Source organism: Choloepus didactylus, chromosome 15, assembly GCF_015220235.1.
Source record: "Choloepus didactylus isolate mChoDid1 chromosome 15, mChoDid1.pri, whole genome shotgun sequence".
In the NCBI taxonomy this organism is placed as follows: domain Eukaryota; kingdom Metazoa; phylum Chordata; class Mammalia; order Pilosa; family Megalonychidae; genus Choloepus; species Choloepus didactylus.
Window position 1 is genome coordinate 26203848 of NC_051321.1, and position 17218 is coordinate 26221065.

At 42.1% G+C, this 17218-nt stretch overlaps 1 protein-coding gene across 3 annotated transcripts in view; it reads left to right on the top strand.

The window, feature by feature from the left end:
• Positions 1-1029: 1029 nt before the first annotated feature.
• The window catches only part of SORCS1 (sortilin related VPS10 domain containing receptor 1), a 549535-nt gene continuing 533346 nt past the window's right edge, over positions 1030-17218 (top strand). For 2 of the 3 annotated variants that reach the window (XM_037804645.1, XM_037804643.1), the window contains exon 1: positions 1030-1800. In XM_037804645.1, the coding sequence (XP_037660573.1) occupies positions 1243-1800 (558 nt within the window). In that variant the 5' untranslated portion in view covers positions 1030-1242. The remainder of the gene's footprint in view (positions 1801-17218) is intronic. The other variant, XM_037804644.1, reaches the window with a different exon arrangement.

Genomic DNA, 17218 nt, shown 5'->3' on the forward strand with positions numbered 1-17218 from the left:
CCTTCAGGCATGTGTTAGTAGCTCTGAGCGAAGCACAAATGACACAAAATAAATATAGCACTCTGCCTCCTTCCCTGTATTTATTCTACATGCAAATATATTCTAGAGTCACAATAAATATTTATTGAATTGATGACTGACAGATTCCCGTAGGGCACCGTACCAAAGCGCAGGGGGTAGGTAAAATGGCAACCAAACATAGTCACTTCTAAGTTGCTCAAAATTCGGTCTTCCTCTCCTCAGAGAGTTTGCAGTCTCTCCGGAAAGCCAAGATATACGCCCACAAAACACTTCGGGAAACCTTCGGTTTGGGAAAGTGCTCTCTTCAGAGTGCTCTCTTCAGTCATACTCTTCAGTTTGACTAAATGCAGGTAGACTGGATTCAAACGGATGAGAAACAAACGAATAAAAACTTAAAACACACACGCACACGCACACACACACACACACACACACACACACACACACACACACACACACGATCATTTAATTACATCGCTTTCTGCTGCTGGCATTTCGGGATTTCCCCCGGGCCAGACACACAGGCTGTGCTGGGGGTTAATGTCAAGATGCCAACTCACAAAGACTAAGAGAGAAAAGAGCAGGAGCCTGCCCATCCCTGTCTCCTAAACTGGAAAAGACGAGAAAGAAAGTGGGAGGGGGCGAGGGAGGAGAGAGTAACGGAGACCGAGAGAAACAGTAAAGCAGGAATGGGAAACCCCGACCTCGTGACCGCTCTGGGGACCCGGGGTTGGCCGTCACGTGGGAGGGGTGCGCGGGCTCGTGGCGGGGACTGGCGGGCGCGGGGGCACCGAGCTGGAGGCGACGGGGAGCAGGCGGCGGCGAAGCCGAGGGGAGGGGCGGCGGCGGCGCATCCAGTCCCCGCAGCCCCCGGCGCGCGGCGCAGCTCGGGAGCGGGACGCGGCTCCCGGAGCCCCGGCGGCGCCCGCCCTCCCTTCCTTCCGCGTCGGCGGCCAGCGCGCCCGCGCCCCTCAGCCCGTGACTTCAGTTCGGCTCCACCCCCGCGTGGCGCCGGCTCCGGCGTCCGAGCCCGCGCTCCGCACAAGCCCAGCCCGGGCGAGCGGCCGCCACCTGCCCGGCACCGCCTCCGTCCGCCCCCGTCGCGGCCCAACTTGGATGGAGTTGCGGTCCTGAGCGGCTGCCCCCCACAGCCGGCTAGAGGAGAGCCCCGCGCCGCCCCCGCGGGTCCGGGACCCATCTCCGCTTCTCTCCGTTCCCGCGATGGGAAAAGTTGGCGCTGGCGATGGCTCCCCAGCCTGGCTGAGCGCGCTCCTCGCCGGTGCGGGGCTCTTGGTCCTCTGCACCCCGGGCGCCTGCGGCGGTGGCTCCTGCTGTCCCCCGCCGCACCCCGGCTCGGCCCCGCGCTGGGCTCCGACCCCAGGGGGCTCCCCTCACCAGGGTCCGGGAAGCAGTGCCCCTGCCACGCCCCTGCCCTTCTTTGGGCGCCCCCTGTTCGCAGTGGCCCCCGGGGACAGAGCACTGGCCCTGGAGCGGGCCCAAGGCACCGGGACGTCCGCGGCGGATGCTGCACGCTCCGGCCGGAGAAGACGGAGCGGAGCTGTTCAGGAGATGGAGGAGCGGGGAGAGGGCGCGAGTAGGAGCCCTCGAGGAGTACTAAAGGACGGAGGGCAGCAGGAGCCTGGGACCCGGGAGTGGGACCCGGACAAAGCCACCCGCTTCCGGATGGAGGAGCTGAGACTGACCAGCACCACGTTTGCGCTGACGGGCGACTCAGCGCATAACCAAGCCATGGTCCACTGGTCTGGCCACAACAGCAGCGTGAGTAGAATGGGACTGCGGGCTCGGGGTGAAGCGCGGAAAGGGTTAAAGTGGGCCGTGTGAATTGATGGTGAATTGAGGGGTTGGTACTGCTGAGCTTGGGAAAGGCTGCAAACCAAAGTCTTCCCTGCCCGCCCTCCCCAGGAGTTATTACCTGCTAGGAGACATACCTCCTCTCCTCTCCCCCACCAACATCATCATAGTCCTCTCCAAACCTAACAGAGCTTCAAACTGAGTAGGGTTTGGTATGTTGCTTTACTCTCCTTGGTGTGCGGAGCCCAAGACCAAGCAAACAGAGGGTGTTGAAGTATTCATGCGGAGGTTAATGGGTTAAATTTCCAGCGGGGACTGATATTCCCTCAAGTGACTTTACCTTTACTTGCTAGATTTACTGGTGGGCTCAAGTAAGATCAAGAAACCAATGTTTGTAGCCTTCTATTTTTTTTTTTTTTTTTTTTTTTTTTAATGCCCAACTCCTAACCCGGTCTCCACAGGGGAGTAGAACTGCAGTGGACAGTATGTGCCCTTAGTGCCCTGTTTCTGAGGACAGAGTGCATGTAAGTTTCAGGGCAGCAACTCGCCAGCATCTTCTAACAGCCCCAGCAAGTGTGTTTGAGGGCAGGGGCTTTCCAGCCTGTGAATGAGCAGTTGTTCTCAGACATGATCATCCCAAGAAGATCAGCTATGTCCCAGTGACAGCAACCCCGTTTTCCTCCATTGCCTGACCTCCTCTTGGGAAGAGCACAAATAAAGACTTGGCTCTCCCTTTGTGGAGGAAAAGAAAGGGATTGCTGGATTAGAAGAGGCTGACCCTCAGGGGTTAGGGTGGAAGTCCATGAGCTTTGGTCATGTCAGGGAGGTTTTGGATTTTTGGATTTTTGACTTGGAGAGAGCTATTCCTATTTAAACTGAACCTACAAACTTCAATGAACTGAAATAGTAAAGAACCAGCTTTGATAGTAATAGCTGAAGATGTTTTAAAAGTGTGGAAATTTCTCTAGCCTGCCTTTAAGCCGACAAGAAGAGCACAAAAGTCAAGGATGGGTAAAATGAAAAGAAAAAAGAATGAATAAAAACTGGGGCTTCAAGATTGTATTGTTTGTAATATGCACAGTCTATGCAGCCTGGTACCTTTCACGATGTTTTCGGTTGTGTTGTAATTGCCAGAAACCTTCCCAGAGAAGTGTCACTTTAGTGAGTTGTTCTCATTGTCTGTTTTTAATGAAATTGGTGACTATTTGAGAAGAATAGTCTCCTATGGATTCCTTGGGTATATCAACATAAATTTATTAAGGCAAATCATGATAATAGTGTTTTCTGTTGATGTTTCTATGTTGGGAGCATAGGCTAGATTTCACCTACAATTCAGCCTTCATGACAGAGCCAGGGGTTTCCTGTGGTTCTCAGGAGTGGTTTAGTCAAATAATTGAAGTGGGTTTTTTTTTTTTTCCCCATTCAAGTTTTGGAGACCTTAGCTCTCATTCTCTACCTTAACTATCATATTTTTCATATGATAACCACCAAAATTAATCATCCAATTTGAACTTGAGTCTTTTTACATTGATTGAATAACTTTCCCACTGCTGTAAGTGATTAACTCAAAGCTTCTAGCTTTAAGGGAAGCTTTTCAACACATCAGACGTGTAAGATCTTTTATAAAAAAGCAAGGGACTTTGGTCTTGAAACTCTGACTTTTAATATAATTCAGGCTGTAAAATATCACTCATCCTTTAGACCTTTGCTTTAGTTCATCTCCTGAAAGATCTTGGAAAGAGTGAGAAAAGGAGAGTACCTCTTTGGCAAATTTAAAACTCCGTTTAAGAAATGGCACCAAGCATGCCAGGCTATTTTTTTTTAATGGTGCTTACAAGTCCAGTGGGGCTTGTTGGGGTCAAGATTTCTATGGGTGATATGCAGGGAAGTCTGAGATAATGTAGAAAATAACCAAGGTGGCGAGTGTTAAAGTTTTGAGCACCCATGTGCTCGTGTTAACTAATGAGAATCCTACCCTCTGAAGTTGCTTACTCCGTTAGGATATAGCTACCTTTGTCCTGGCTTACACACAATTTTTTTTTTTTTTCAGTACACACATACAGAATGTGGAGGAGGAGGAATTGTCTTTATTCTGGTCCTCTAAAACAAAGCTGGCCCTATTTACTGGTCCAGCTCTATAGGAGAGACAAAGTTAAAAATATTTTTTGAATGGAGGGAGGTGGAAAGAAACTTTTCTGGCAACTTTGAGAAATGAAAAATAGTGTGGATACCTGAGTTCTTGTTCTGTTTATTTGTTGTGTGACCCTGGCAAGTTGCTTATACTCTCTGAGTGTGAATTTCCTCACCTCTAAAGTGGGCGCAGTATCTGTCAGATTAATTACAGAGAATCACATGGCATGATATGTTTAAAGGAACACTATGAGCATAAAGTTTTGTGTACCTGTTTGGAGCTCTGACTTTTCCCCAGAGTGGAAAATCCACTAACCTAAACCTGAGGATAAGATTGGGGGCCTGCATCTTTTCACATTTAGATATCCTCCCTCATAACTCCACCTCCCATCAGGGCCCTAAGAAACAGACGTTGTCTGAACCTGTCTCACCTTTAGCTAAAAGCCTTTGCTAACAGCCTCTGATTACCGTACTACCTGCATTAAAGGTGCAAATGTATGGTAATTATAGACTGCCTGTCATACTTCTGAAGGAATTCTGGATGGTTCGCTGAACTCCTTTCCTTCTCCTTCCTGCCCCTCCGCTTTTGGACTTGTGCAGTTGTGTAAAGACAGGACTGTTTCGCTTCATCCGTGGGTGTGATGTGATTCCTCTATCCTGCAGCCTCGCTTGATGGAAACTGTTGCTTGAGTTGGTGGAACACCTGGGGGAATCTTTTGGCATGAAAGGTGCTGGGTATGAATCATTTGTCATGAGCTTCGTGTCATAAGCAAGAACATATTGTTCCTACCCTACTCATTGGAGACATGCTGTGCCGTGATCTAAATTTATATAGTAATCCTTAGTGTGTTAAAATATCTTTTTGTCTATATATGTATATGTGGTGCTACATGCATTAATCCTTACAAAATCCTTCTTAGATACGTTGCAAGTGTTGATATCTTTTTTTAAATATTTTTATGCTGGAGTTAATTTAAATATTTCTGTTCACCACTCTGTACCTTTCTCATGGCAATAGTGTTATACAAGTTGTTAACATAGGCTTTGACTTGACTTATATTTTGCCATTATGATATTTTAGTGTTCCATTTGTCAAAGAGCATGACAACCTGGTTGTTTTCCCTGTACCTCTTTACCTTTGTGGGGCTTGACATTTATCCAACCTTAGTAACTGAACTCAGTCCCAGACTGGGTCAGATTTTCTGGTAGATGCCTTACATTCCTCATCTCTCTTCATTTTACAGAATGTTCTGAGGAGGTGTTATTATTCTCATTACTCAGAGGAGTAAGTTGAGGCTCCAGAAGCCTAAAGGACATGCTTAGAGGAGATCAGAGCAGAGCAGATCAGTGGCAGAGCAGGGGGTGGAATCCAGAGTGATCTGACTCCAAAATCTCACAAAATGGCTTGTCTTATAGCCTTTAAAGGTAGGAGAGAAAACCTCCCACCTTCAGGAATCTGTATTTTAAGTAATCCTACCTTGGGTTGCTTTCAGAGGATGGTGGGAGGAGGGCTTACTCTTCGCTAGAAGCTGCATCTCCCCATGGAAAAGAAAGGATGTTACCATGTGCCTGTCACATTGCACTCCTTATCTTAAGTAGTGATTTAGTTCTTTTCTCTCCCACCCACCTCTTCATCTTTAGTGAGATGTGGAATCTGCACCTGGTGATTCATTGAGCGCAAGGTAATCTGCCATCATTCAGCTTCCAGATCTGTTGCTCTTCAGTAATGGGTTCCTTTGCTAAATTAACAGCAACATCTGATTTTATAGAGAGGTTGGGTATGAACACTTGATTTGGCAGTACGTTTTGATATATATTTTTAACCTGACATTTTTTTAGTAAAATTATCAAAGATTTTAGCTTTCTGTAGCAAGACTTTTAAACCCATCAGTGTTTTGCTATTATCAGATGCAGATTTGGTGTGGGCGTGCAAGGCAGTGGGTTTGGAGGCAGATTGATTTGAGTTCGAATCTTAGGTTTCCTGATTACCAGCATGTGCCTTTGAGCAAGACACTTAAATTCTTTGAGCCTCAGTTTCCTCATTGAAAATATGGGGGATGGTTCTTCTAGAGGGTTTTTTTTTCCCTGAAGATTTCACATTATGTATACAAAGTTCGTGGTCCATACTAGGTACTCAGTAAATGCTACTTCTTGGTTTTGGTAGTCATAGCGTGTTGAAATTTTGTGGCTTCAATTTCATCCTCTGTCAGATGACACTAGTAGGCTGGAATACCACTGCAATCCCTTTAATAGTTTGTTCAACCTGTAGGTATTGTGCACCTACTACGTTTACATGCACCTGGAGCGTTGAGGTTTCAGAAATGATTCAATAACCTATACCCTTTACATAAACATGAGGAAGGCTTATAATTGAAATGATTATTTCTTTCCCCACATTTCATATGACTATTTATAGGAAACCCCAAAACTTGAAGTCCATCGAGCTTTCCTTTCAATCTGGGTACGTGGATTTGCAGCAAAACAAACTCATTATGTTAACAAACTTGCTATCTTTGAACAAAAAAAATCCCCTAATCTGTGATTGGAAAGGAAGCATCCCTTAGATAGTTAATAGGATTTTCTAGAGTAAATTGGCGTGAATGTTGACCCTGGGAACTATATCCATATTCTTTTCACAAGGAATCCCAGAAACTCCCTAGGCTTAGGTGCAAAAGCAGATGGTATAATCTAATTTAGTTATGAGAATAAGAATAATAACTGTTTACTTGAAGAAGTGTTACCATGTGACAGCACTGTGATGAGAGTCTTAGACAAATTGTCATATTTTTAATTTTACCTTATTTGTTGAGCTCCTAATACATGCCAGGCACTGCTATAGAAATATATGTGGGTTGGTGAAAAAAGATGAAAAGAAACAATCCCTGCCCTCAAAGAACTTTCAGTCTTCTACTCAAATAATCCTCTCAGGGGGCAGCAGAGGGCAGGTATCCCCTGGAGGGCACAACTTGCTGTAGGAGTTCAGAAGTGGATGACATCTTCTTGACATGGTGGTCTGGAAGCTTTAGTGCAGAGCTGGTGCTTGAACTGGAACTTGAATATAGGAAGCATTTTGAGGCACAGATGGAGATGATTACAAGGATATTTTGAGCTGAAAAGGTGGCACAAGTAAGGGTTAAGAGTAGAGAAGTTACAATTCTTAATCCATGTCTAGGCAATTAAACTACCTTAAATGACAACTATTTTTACCTAACTTGGAATCCTAGAAATAGTTTTTTAAAATATGATTTTATATATATATATATATATATATATATATATATATATATATATATATATATATTTATCAATCTTATAGCAGTGTGGGTATATTCCAAGCCCAATAAGAAAATAAAAAAACCTATTCAGTCACTTAAAGACATGCCTGCACTTATTTGTGCATTAAATCTCAGTTGGAATCATCATTGTTTTCATTTTTACCTTGACATTTTCCACACATAGTTTTCACAAAAGGACTTTATTTTGTTTAAGGTCTTGGTCAGAAACATCAGTGGCAAGGCTGCCTGGTGGGTAAATTAATTTGGCTCCTTGCCAGCCTATGTCATTGCTAAACTTGTAAAATATTTGTCCTGTCTTTGTGTATGTCTCAATTACCATCCTATATCTCTAGCTAGAAAGTGTGGAGAAGGCCCTCATATCTCCTGTAGGGGAGACTGGCCAAGCAGTGACCCTGCAATGGCCAATGGCGGTGGCTGAGCAGAGATGGGGTCAGTGTGAGGAGCAGCCAGGCTCTGTGGAAATAAATGCCAGGGGCCCTCCTGGGAGTGTGGGGTCTGCTCAGTTCGGATGGATGGAAGGAAGAGTCAAATCGTTGGCAAGGAACAAAGGTGGACCCTGACTGTGAAAGGTTTACAGTGAAAGAACAGAGCCTATTCTAAAATGTAGATGGGGAAAAAAGAGACATGAGTGCTCTGTAGGAAATCCTATACGAACTTTTCCATGTGCATGAAAGACATTGTGTCTATTTGTATAGCACTCCTGAATGTTATTATACCACCTTAGATCAGTTATGCCATTTTCCCTTTTCAAAATACTCAGTTTCCAAAGATTGGAACATTACTTCTAGTACTTCAGTTTTGTTCCCACCACTGTCCTATGTGATAGGACAGACAAATATCATTATCTACATTTTGCAGACAGGAAAGCCAAAGTGTATCGCTATTAAGCAAGTCGGTTAGTGGAGAAAGTGGGTCAACACGGTTTTGTCCCACTGTACGACTGAATCTCGGTTTTGCCCACTGCTGACTTGTCACAGGCAGGAGTTAGAACCCAGCTGTATCCTAGCCTCATGCTTTGCCTACAGCTGGTGCACTTGGGCCCATAATGTTTGCCACTGGGGGAAGACGTGGATTTTGGGTGTGGAGCTCCTAGGTTCTGCACTCCGCTATTCAAGTTATTTATTCTGGGCTTTAGAGCAAATTGCTTCATTAAAAGTTATGCTTGTGGCATTGTTTTAGCCCTTAAAAAGTGACCTTAAAGAGAGATGATGGGACTTTCTGGAAGTGAGGATCCCAGCAATAATCTATCCATCATTTGTGTTCTATTTCTTAAGCACTTTGGAGATGAAATTACTTATTACTGGGATTATTGCAGCAGGGGGGTGGGGGGGAAAGGGAGGCACAGCCACCACTTCATCTTTTTAATTATCTTACACACATGAAATGTAATTAAGAAAATATTAAGTGTGGTCTCAGTCAAGGGAACCTAGAGTATAAAAACATTTGAGAGAAGTAATAGTCCAACTGTAGGGTTCGTAAGGAGTGCCTGTGATGCTGAAGGATTATAATCAGTCACTAGCTACTACCTTTCCCCCTTCTAAAGTTTGGGGATGGGGTGGGGGAAGGGAGCAAAGGGAAGTTTGCTGAACACAATCTGTAGACAAATTGAATGAAACAGTATTATTTATAATATTTATAAGTGGCATACAAATATGTTATTTATGATAATATAACCACCAACTTGGTGAGCAGCTTCCCTGCAAGTACATTCTATAGCAGCACCACATTTTTTCACTTAATCCTCACAACACTCTTACAAACTAGGTGTCATTAGCCTCTTTCTAAAGCTGTAGAAACCAAGTCTCAAAGGGGTTAAAAAACTTGCCCAAGGTCATCCAGCTGCAAGGTGATGGAGCTGGGCATTGGATTTTGCCCTTTCCTACAGAAAAGCTCTTTCTAGTAGATGATGCTGCCCCTTTGCATGGGCTTATTTTTGAGTCCACAGGTCGGTGCAGAGGAATGGGACAGTGGGGGAACTCTTGGCATGAGCAACACTGCTCCGGACTCTCCCTTCCATGCCACCCCATGGTTAGGTCACAGACCTGCAACCCTTAACTTGGTAATTAGCTGCTCTGTGATGCAGCTTGATCACAGCCCTAACCTCTATCTCATCCTAATAAGTGGCCCGCCTGGGGTTATTAATGTGTCATCTTTTTATCCTGGGAGGATGTGTGGGATGTGCTGTTTGGTTTCTCCCCACTGGCTAATGACCCTAGAGTGACAGCATGAACAACTTGTACACTTTTTAAAGAAAGCACTAATAAGAATCATGTTATCAGACAGCCAACTAATCTTGTTATGCCCTGGAGCCAATGGATTGATGCCCCTAGTCATCTTTCCCTAACCAGAGTAGCAGGGGCTTTGGGACACCAAATTGCAGGCCATCAGTCCTTCTGCTCCAGGGCCTTTGTGGGGACTAAAAGCAAAAGGTCTTCCCCTTATCTCAGCGCTTCCCACCACACATTCTGGATTAGAATCACTAAAGTGAAAAAGGCTATTTTTGGCACGTTTGTCATTCTGGTTTAGAAATCTGTCTGCAGCCCCAGTTGCTCTGTCTTACTTTATGCTGAATTGATGGAGGGATTCTCAGCTGGGGAGCCACAGGCTCTCTCACAGGCACCTGGGCAGCGTTGCTCCAAGGATAGTCATCCTGAGATCTCCTTTTGAATCCTTTAATGGGGACCAGGGTCCAGGAATCTTTATGTTTTACACACTCCCTAAGAGATTTTTGGGAACTCTAATGTTTGAAAATCACTTCCCTAAGATTTACACATGAGTTTTGGAGTCCATGAGCCCCTTCCATTGTCTGCACAGTTTTGTGTCAATATCCTCTATTTTTATCTCATGGCATGCTGAGGCCCACAGCTTTCATCAGATCCACAATGGAAACCGTGACCTCCATCAGTGGAGACCCCCTGGAGGGCTCTGTGGGAGAGCAGAGAAATGATTGCCTGGGGCAGCTCACGGTCCACCAGGCGGAGGCAGGCAGTGCCTTTCCACTGGACGATGATATTTCTATCATCACGTGTGTTCCAGGGAAACAGCTTTCCTGGCTGTCCACACAACCATGGGCAAAGTATGTCTTCAGTGGTTTAAATGGGTACAGGACCTTCAAATATCACATAATGCCTGGTGGTTGATTTGAATCCCTGTTCCATTATCTATTAGTGGTGTGAATGGGGGCAGCTAGTTTTTGGTAACTCAGTGCCTTAGTTTCACCATCTGTAAAATGGGGATAATAATGGCACAGACCCTTTTTATAGGGATGTTTGAGTTTAGATAATAGATATAAAAGTACTTGAAGTAGCATCTAGCATATACTAAACAATCCATTAGGGCTAGCTGTTTCATTATTATTGTTATCATCATTATTATTTTGCTAATGTTAGCACTACTAATAATAATGCCCAAGCCTGGCCCACTAAAAAGATGTTTGTAATATGTTGCTCACGATGCTGCTTCTGTTTCTGCAGTTATGGTCTTGTACTCCACTGTTGTTTTCTTATATTTGAGGACTGTGACTCTGTCTTACTCTTTTGGGCATCCCTCTCAACGTCTCTAACGTTTGCACATAATACCTACTTACTAAATAGTTGCTGTTTTATTTGCTGTTTCTTTGGGGAAGACTGACTTTTTTACATGGCACAAACAACTGTGACCTTATACATGTGAGGTAGAATATTGCAGCCATTAAGAGATCAATTATGTAAATATATTTCTTGAATTGGGAAACATCCCACAAAATATAAGAAGGGGAATAAAACAGATTGCATAATAGTACAAACATAAGCCCTGTGGGGGCAAGGAGTTTTTTCTGTGTTGTTCTCTGGAATATGCTAAAACTGTACCTCTGACATAGCAGGCTGTCAATGCTTTTTTGAATTATTATATACTATCAGATTTCACTTTTGTTAAAAAAAAAGACATAATTATGAAATTCCAGTTAGAGTATGTATTAAAATGTTTGCTTGCCCATGGTTATGATTGAGTGTTGGGATTACAGTCAATTTTCTTTTTCATTTGTACATATTTTTGTTGTTGTTTCTCAGTGAACATGCATACTTCAATTATTTTAAAAGTTATTTGAGAGAGAGAGAGAGCGCGCGCGCGCAAGCGAGCACTTGTGATCTTCATCTCATTAGAACAGAGTTCCAGGCCAACTGAACTAGACAAAGAGCCCACATTCAAGTTGCCTGCTTTGCTTCTAATCACTATTGTTGAGAGACAAAGTCAGTGCCCAGAATTTTTGCAAACCAGCAGGAATATCATTCTGTGTTTCTCCTCTGGGTGTGCTGCAGCAGGTGCCATCAGGACTTCCGTTTAGCATCCCTTTGTTGATTCCAAAGCAACTGCTGGAGATAATTTGAACATCCTGACTATAACTCCCAGAAATTTTAATGACCTCCAGTCCCCAACAAGGGAGCATGTATTTCTATTTAAATCTCAGTCTCTAGCTCAGTCGTGATCTCTGTCTCCGTATCATGTTTGTACACATCAGTGCAAATGTAATAAATATGCACTCTTATACATCTGTATGCATTTGTAGCAACTTAAACACTGATTTACAAAATTTAAATGTCTCCTTTTAAAAGTTAGCCACTAAATGGTCTTGTCAGGCTATGGAAAGGATGTTTACTGATTGTGAGAGCTGAGTGCAAGTTCTCCAGATCAAGGAGAGAGAGAGAATTGGGGAGACAGAGACAAAGAGATAATAGAAACACAGAGATGGCAACAGAGAAAGAATCAGAGAGAGAAAGAATAAGAGAGAGAACAAGAGAACATGACAGAGAGAGACATACAGATAGTGAGACTGGGGCTACAGAGTCAGATTGAGAAAGAGGAAGACAGAGAAGATGAGACAGACATGGAGAGACCACAGACAAAGGCAGATTAAGAGACAAAAAGAGACAAGAGTTTTGACAGATACATAGAGATACAGAGTGAGAGAACCAAAGAAAGGGAGAGATGAAATAAGAGAGGAAAAGTGTCAGTGAGTTGGGAGAATTTGTAGCATATCAACTCATAAAAAGTACAGAGTGTGACTGGGTCCTGGCCAGACTGCCTTTCCTTCTGTAACTGCAATGCTTTTTTGGATGTTTCCTTTGGGATATTTCGCATCCCCCATACTGCTGACAGAGACATCCCTTCCTGCCTTTGTCACAACTTTGAGAGTCCTTTTTTGTTGGTTAGGTGTGGAGTGAAGGGTGCAAGTAGCATGTATGCGTTTTTAAGAATCTCTTGGAAGTGGTTTCCTTTGGGAAGTGCAGCTGATGGTGTGGATGGTGGAAAGGCAACTGTTATCCTTTCATTTTATACTTATCTGTGCCATTTGGATTTTTACCGTGGGCATGCATTTCTTTCATAATAAAAGTGCTAAAACATATTTTAAGTGGCTGTTATGTCAGCACTGTGCTAAGTGCTGGGAATACAAAGATGAGTAAGACCTGATCTTTACCCTTGAGAGTGCATATTCTGGTGGGAATAGACAGACACATAAACAGATAAATCGCAGTTTACTGTGATAAGTGCATAATAGCTCTAATAGAGTTTTGTGCAAAGTGCTATGGGAGCAAAGATGAGTGGGGTACAACTAATTCTGCCTAAGAGTGGGAGGCAAACCTTTAAAGGGAAGTGACATTTAAGCTGAGTCTTTATATAGGATTAGGAATTTTCCAGACAGAATAGCGTTGGGTAGGAGGAAAGGCCATCTATGCCCATTTTTAACTCCCTGTATGTTGGGTCTTGGGTTCATCTTAGGTTGTTAGTAGAATCATCAAACTGTCACTCTCTTTCCTCATCATCTCAGTGTTCAGGATATTTGGGACCAAGGCTAACAGTGTTTTGTTTTAGTTTTCCCATCTCATTTATTTCTTGTCATGTATTTTATACTATAACTTATTTTTTTAAATTTTATTCTAGTAACATATATGTCCTAAAATTTCCCCTTTTAACCACATTCATATATGTAATTCCATGCTGTCAGTTATATTCACAATGTTGTGCCATGATCACCACCATCCATTACCAAAACTTTACAGTCAACCCAAATAGATATTCCGTACAATCCAAGCATTAGCCCCCTATTCCCTACCTCAATCTAGCCCGTGGTAACCTAAATTCTAAATTCTGACTTTATGAGTTTGCTTATTCTAATTACTTCATATAAATGAGATCATACAGTATTTGTCTTTTTTGGTCTGGCTTATTTCACTCAACATGTCTTCACGGTTCATCCATGTTGTCACATGAATCAGAACTTCATTCCATTTTAATGTGGAATAATATTCCATTGTATGTATAAACCAAACCACATTTTGATTATCCGTTCATCGGTTGGTAGACTCTTTGGTTGCTTCCATCTTTTGGCAGTTATTAATAATGCCGCTCTGAACATCAGTTATAAATATCTGTTTAAGTTCTTGCTTTCAGTTTTTGTAGGTCTATATCTAGTGGTGGGATTGCCAAGTCATATGGTAATTCTGTACTTAGCTTTCTGAGGAACTGCCAAACTGTCCTTCACAGCAGCGACACCATTTTGTATTCCCACCGATAATTAATGAATTTTCCTATTTCTCCATACCCTCTCTACAGCTGTAACTTTCTGGGTTTTTTTTAATAGTAGCCATTTTAGTGGGTGTGAAATGTTACCTCATTTTGATTTACATTTCCCTAATAGCTAATGATGTTGAACTTCTCATGTGCTTTTGAGCCATTCATATATCCTCATTGGAGAAATGTGTGTTAAATTCTTTTGCCCATTTGTTACACTTTGTTTTATTGTGAAACCCAGCACATACACATAACAGTGATAACCTCAAAGCACGACCCAACAGGTTGCCGCATAGCAAACCCCAAAGAATGCCGTGGGTTACAGCTCCACAATTTCAGCCACTTCCCCACTGTGAGATATAATATTTATACGGAAAGGTGACAACCCTCAAAGTACAATTCAACAAACAGTTATATAGGTAATCCTAAAGGATGTTATGGGTCACAGTTCCACAGCCTCAGTCCTTTCCTTATTGTGAAATAGAAGACACACAGAAAAAGGTGACAACCTCCAAGGCACAACCCAATGAGTAGCCACAGAGCAAGCCTCAAAGAATGCCACGGTCACAGTTCCACCACTCCAGCCACTTCCCTCCGGCTATTCCAATCCTCCAGCACACCGCAAAAGAAATGTATACAAAGATTCAGTATTCGTAATCCTTTGTTAAATCCTATGTTGTCTCTTGCTACCTCTTCCTCTTGTTTAATCTCTTTCTTGATCATCAGGGGTGTCTAGGCAGTGGACCATCCTAACTTGTTCATATTGAAAGGGGTGTCGACATTATGGGGAAGGGGGCTGCATCTGGTTTTTCTTCTTAAAGAGACTGTTGCCTCTGGGTTTTAGGACTTGTCTGTTAAAGGAAAATTCTGGTGCATTTAAATTTCTGAGATAAACTTAGTGAGTAAAAACTTTTAGAGACTCTCAGATAGGGAGCAGGTATATTTGGGACTACTCTTGGTTAGGGCTTGGCATATTGTGGCCATTTGGGATATTTAGCTGGAGCTTGCAAGCTAGCAAACTAAAACATGTGATTTCCAAATATTTTCTCCCATTGAATAGTTCTTTTCACTTCCATGATAAAGTCTTTTGATGCACAAGTTTTTAATTTCGATAAGGTCCAATTTATCTGTTTTTTCTTTCGTTGCTTGTGCTTTGGTAGCAAAGTCTTAAGAAGTCTAACACAAGATCCTTAAGATGCTTCCTTACATTTTCTTCTATGAGTTTTATGGTCCTGGTCCTTATATTTAGGTCTTTGGTCCATTTTGAGTCAATTTTTATATATGGTGTGAGATAGGGGTCCTCCTTCATTTTCTTGCATACGGATATTCAGTTCTTCCAGCACCATTTGTTGAAGAGACTGTTCATTCCCAATTGCATGAACCTGGCAGCCTTGTCAAAAATCAGTTGGCCATACCTTGACAGGTGATCTGACTGCCCTACCCCCTACATGGGACCTGACTCCCAGGGGTGTTAATCTCTCTGGCAATGCAAGATATGACTCCCGGGGATGAATCTGGTCCTGGCATCCTGGGATTGAGAACATCTTCTTGACCAAAAGTGGGATGCAAAATGAAACGAAACAAAGCTTCAGTGGCTGGGAGATTTCAAATGGAGTCAAGAGGTCACTCTGGTGGACATTTCTTACACACTATATAGATAACACTTTTTAGGTTTTAATGTACTGGAATAGCTAGAAGTAAATACCTGAAACTATCAAACTCCAACTCAGTAGCCTTGACTCTTGAAGATGATTGTATGACAATGTAGATTACAAGGGTGACAGTGCGATTGTGAAAACCTTGTGGATCGCAATCCCTTTATCAAGTGTGTATGGATGGATGAGTAGAAAAATGGGGACAAAAATTAAATGAAAATAGGGTGGGATGGGGAGGGTGATTTGGGTGCTCTTTTTTACTTTTTCTTTTTATTCTTTTTCTGTTTCTTTCTGATGTAAGGAAAATGTTCAAAAATAGATTGGGGTGATGGATGCACAACTGTATGATGGTACAGTGAACAGTTGATTGTACACCATGGATGACTGTATGGTATGTGAATATATCTCAATAAAACTGAATTTAAAAAAAAAATCAGTTGGCCATGGATGTGAGTATCTATTTCTGAATTCTCAGTTCAATTCCATTGGTCAATGTATCTGTCCTTGTGCTAATACCATGCTGTTTTGACCACTGCAGTTTTGTAGTAAGTCTTAAAGTCAGGATGTGTGAGTCCTCCATTTTTGTTCTTCTTTGTCAAGATGACTGTACCTGATTTTATACTAGCAATCAAAGTGTAAATGTAATGTATAAAATTTGCTCTTATATATAATATTTTTTCTTCTTGCTGTAGTTCCTATACCTTTAAATTATACACTGTTACAATGAGTTGAATTACTTATTTCATAATAATTGGACATCTAAGTTGTTTCCTACTTTTAAAATAATGTAGCTAATGTATAGCTGTCTTTTGTTATGCTTCTTTCCTATAGACTGAATTCCCAGGAGGGGTGTTACAAGGTCAAAGGTTATGAAGATTTTGGAAAAAAAAAAATGAAAGCTCTATTTTGGAAAGGTTCTACTGATTTACACTACCTCTAGCAGAGTTTGGTTAAATAGTTTTATCATTCTTTTACAGGCATTACATTATTTTTAAAGGTTTGTTTTTTTAAATTGATATCAGGGTACCTTCTGTCTAACATCACCATCTACCATAGGAAAAAAAATAAAGTATATTTCTAATTTTATTAATTTTCTCTTTTGTGTGAATCGTTTGTCCTTTGCCCTTAACCTTACTGGAATCTTACTAATTTTCATTAGCACTTAACACCATAAAAGTATTTATCCCCTGAAATATGTCTCTGATCGACTTCATCTTTGTTATTTTTTAAAGTTATAGGCTTTGTAGTTTTTTATATTATCAAAACCATTTTAATTTTGTGATTATGGCTTTTGATTGAGAGGTCTGAGAATGAATGCCCCTCCAATATCTGATGCATGCTTCTATTTGCTTCAGCTTCAAGAGGATTTTTTGTTATATGGTACATATCTTCAGAAACTTAGATATGCAATTGAGGTTGAACTGTTTCAAAATATCAGATTAGACTCCCAATTTTAGAATGTCCTATTAAGTACTAGACTTCAAACTGATCAAAGAAATCTGAATTTCCCAAAGAGACACATTTCCCCCTAAATCTTCACACACACACACACACACACACACACACACTTTAATTTATACACACATATGTAGGATCATTTTAAAGTATTGCTATTTCCTCTATTCACAGTAGAATTGATTAGCTAAGCAGTAATAGGATTTTTCCTTGGTTATTCTATGTTTCTGCTTTTAAAGGGTTGAAAAAGTGTGTTTATATCATTTTCTTAAACATGTCTCTCAAATCTGTATGGGGAAC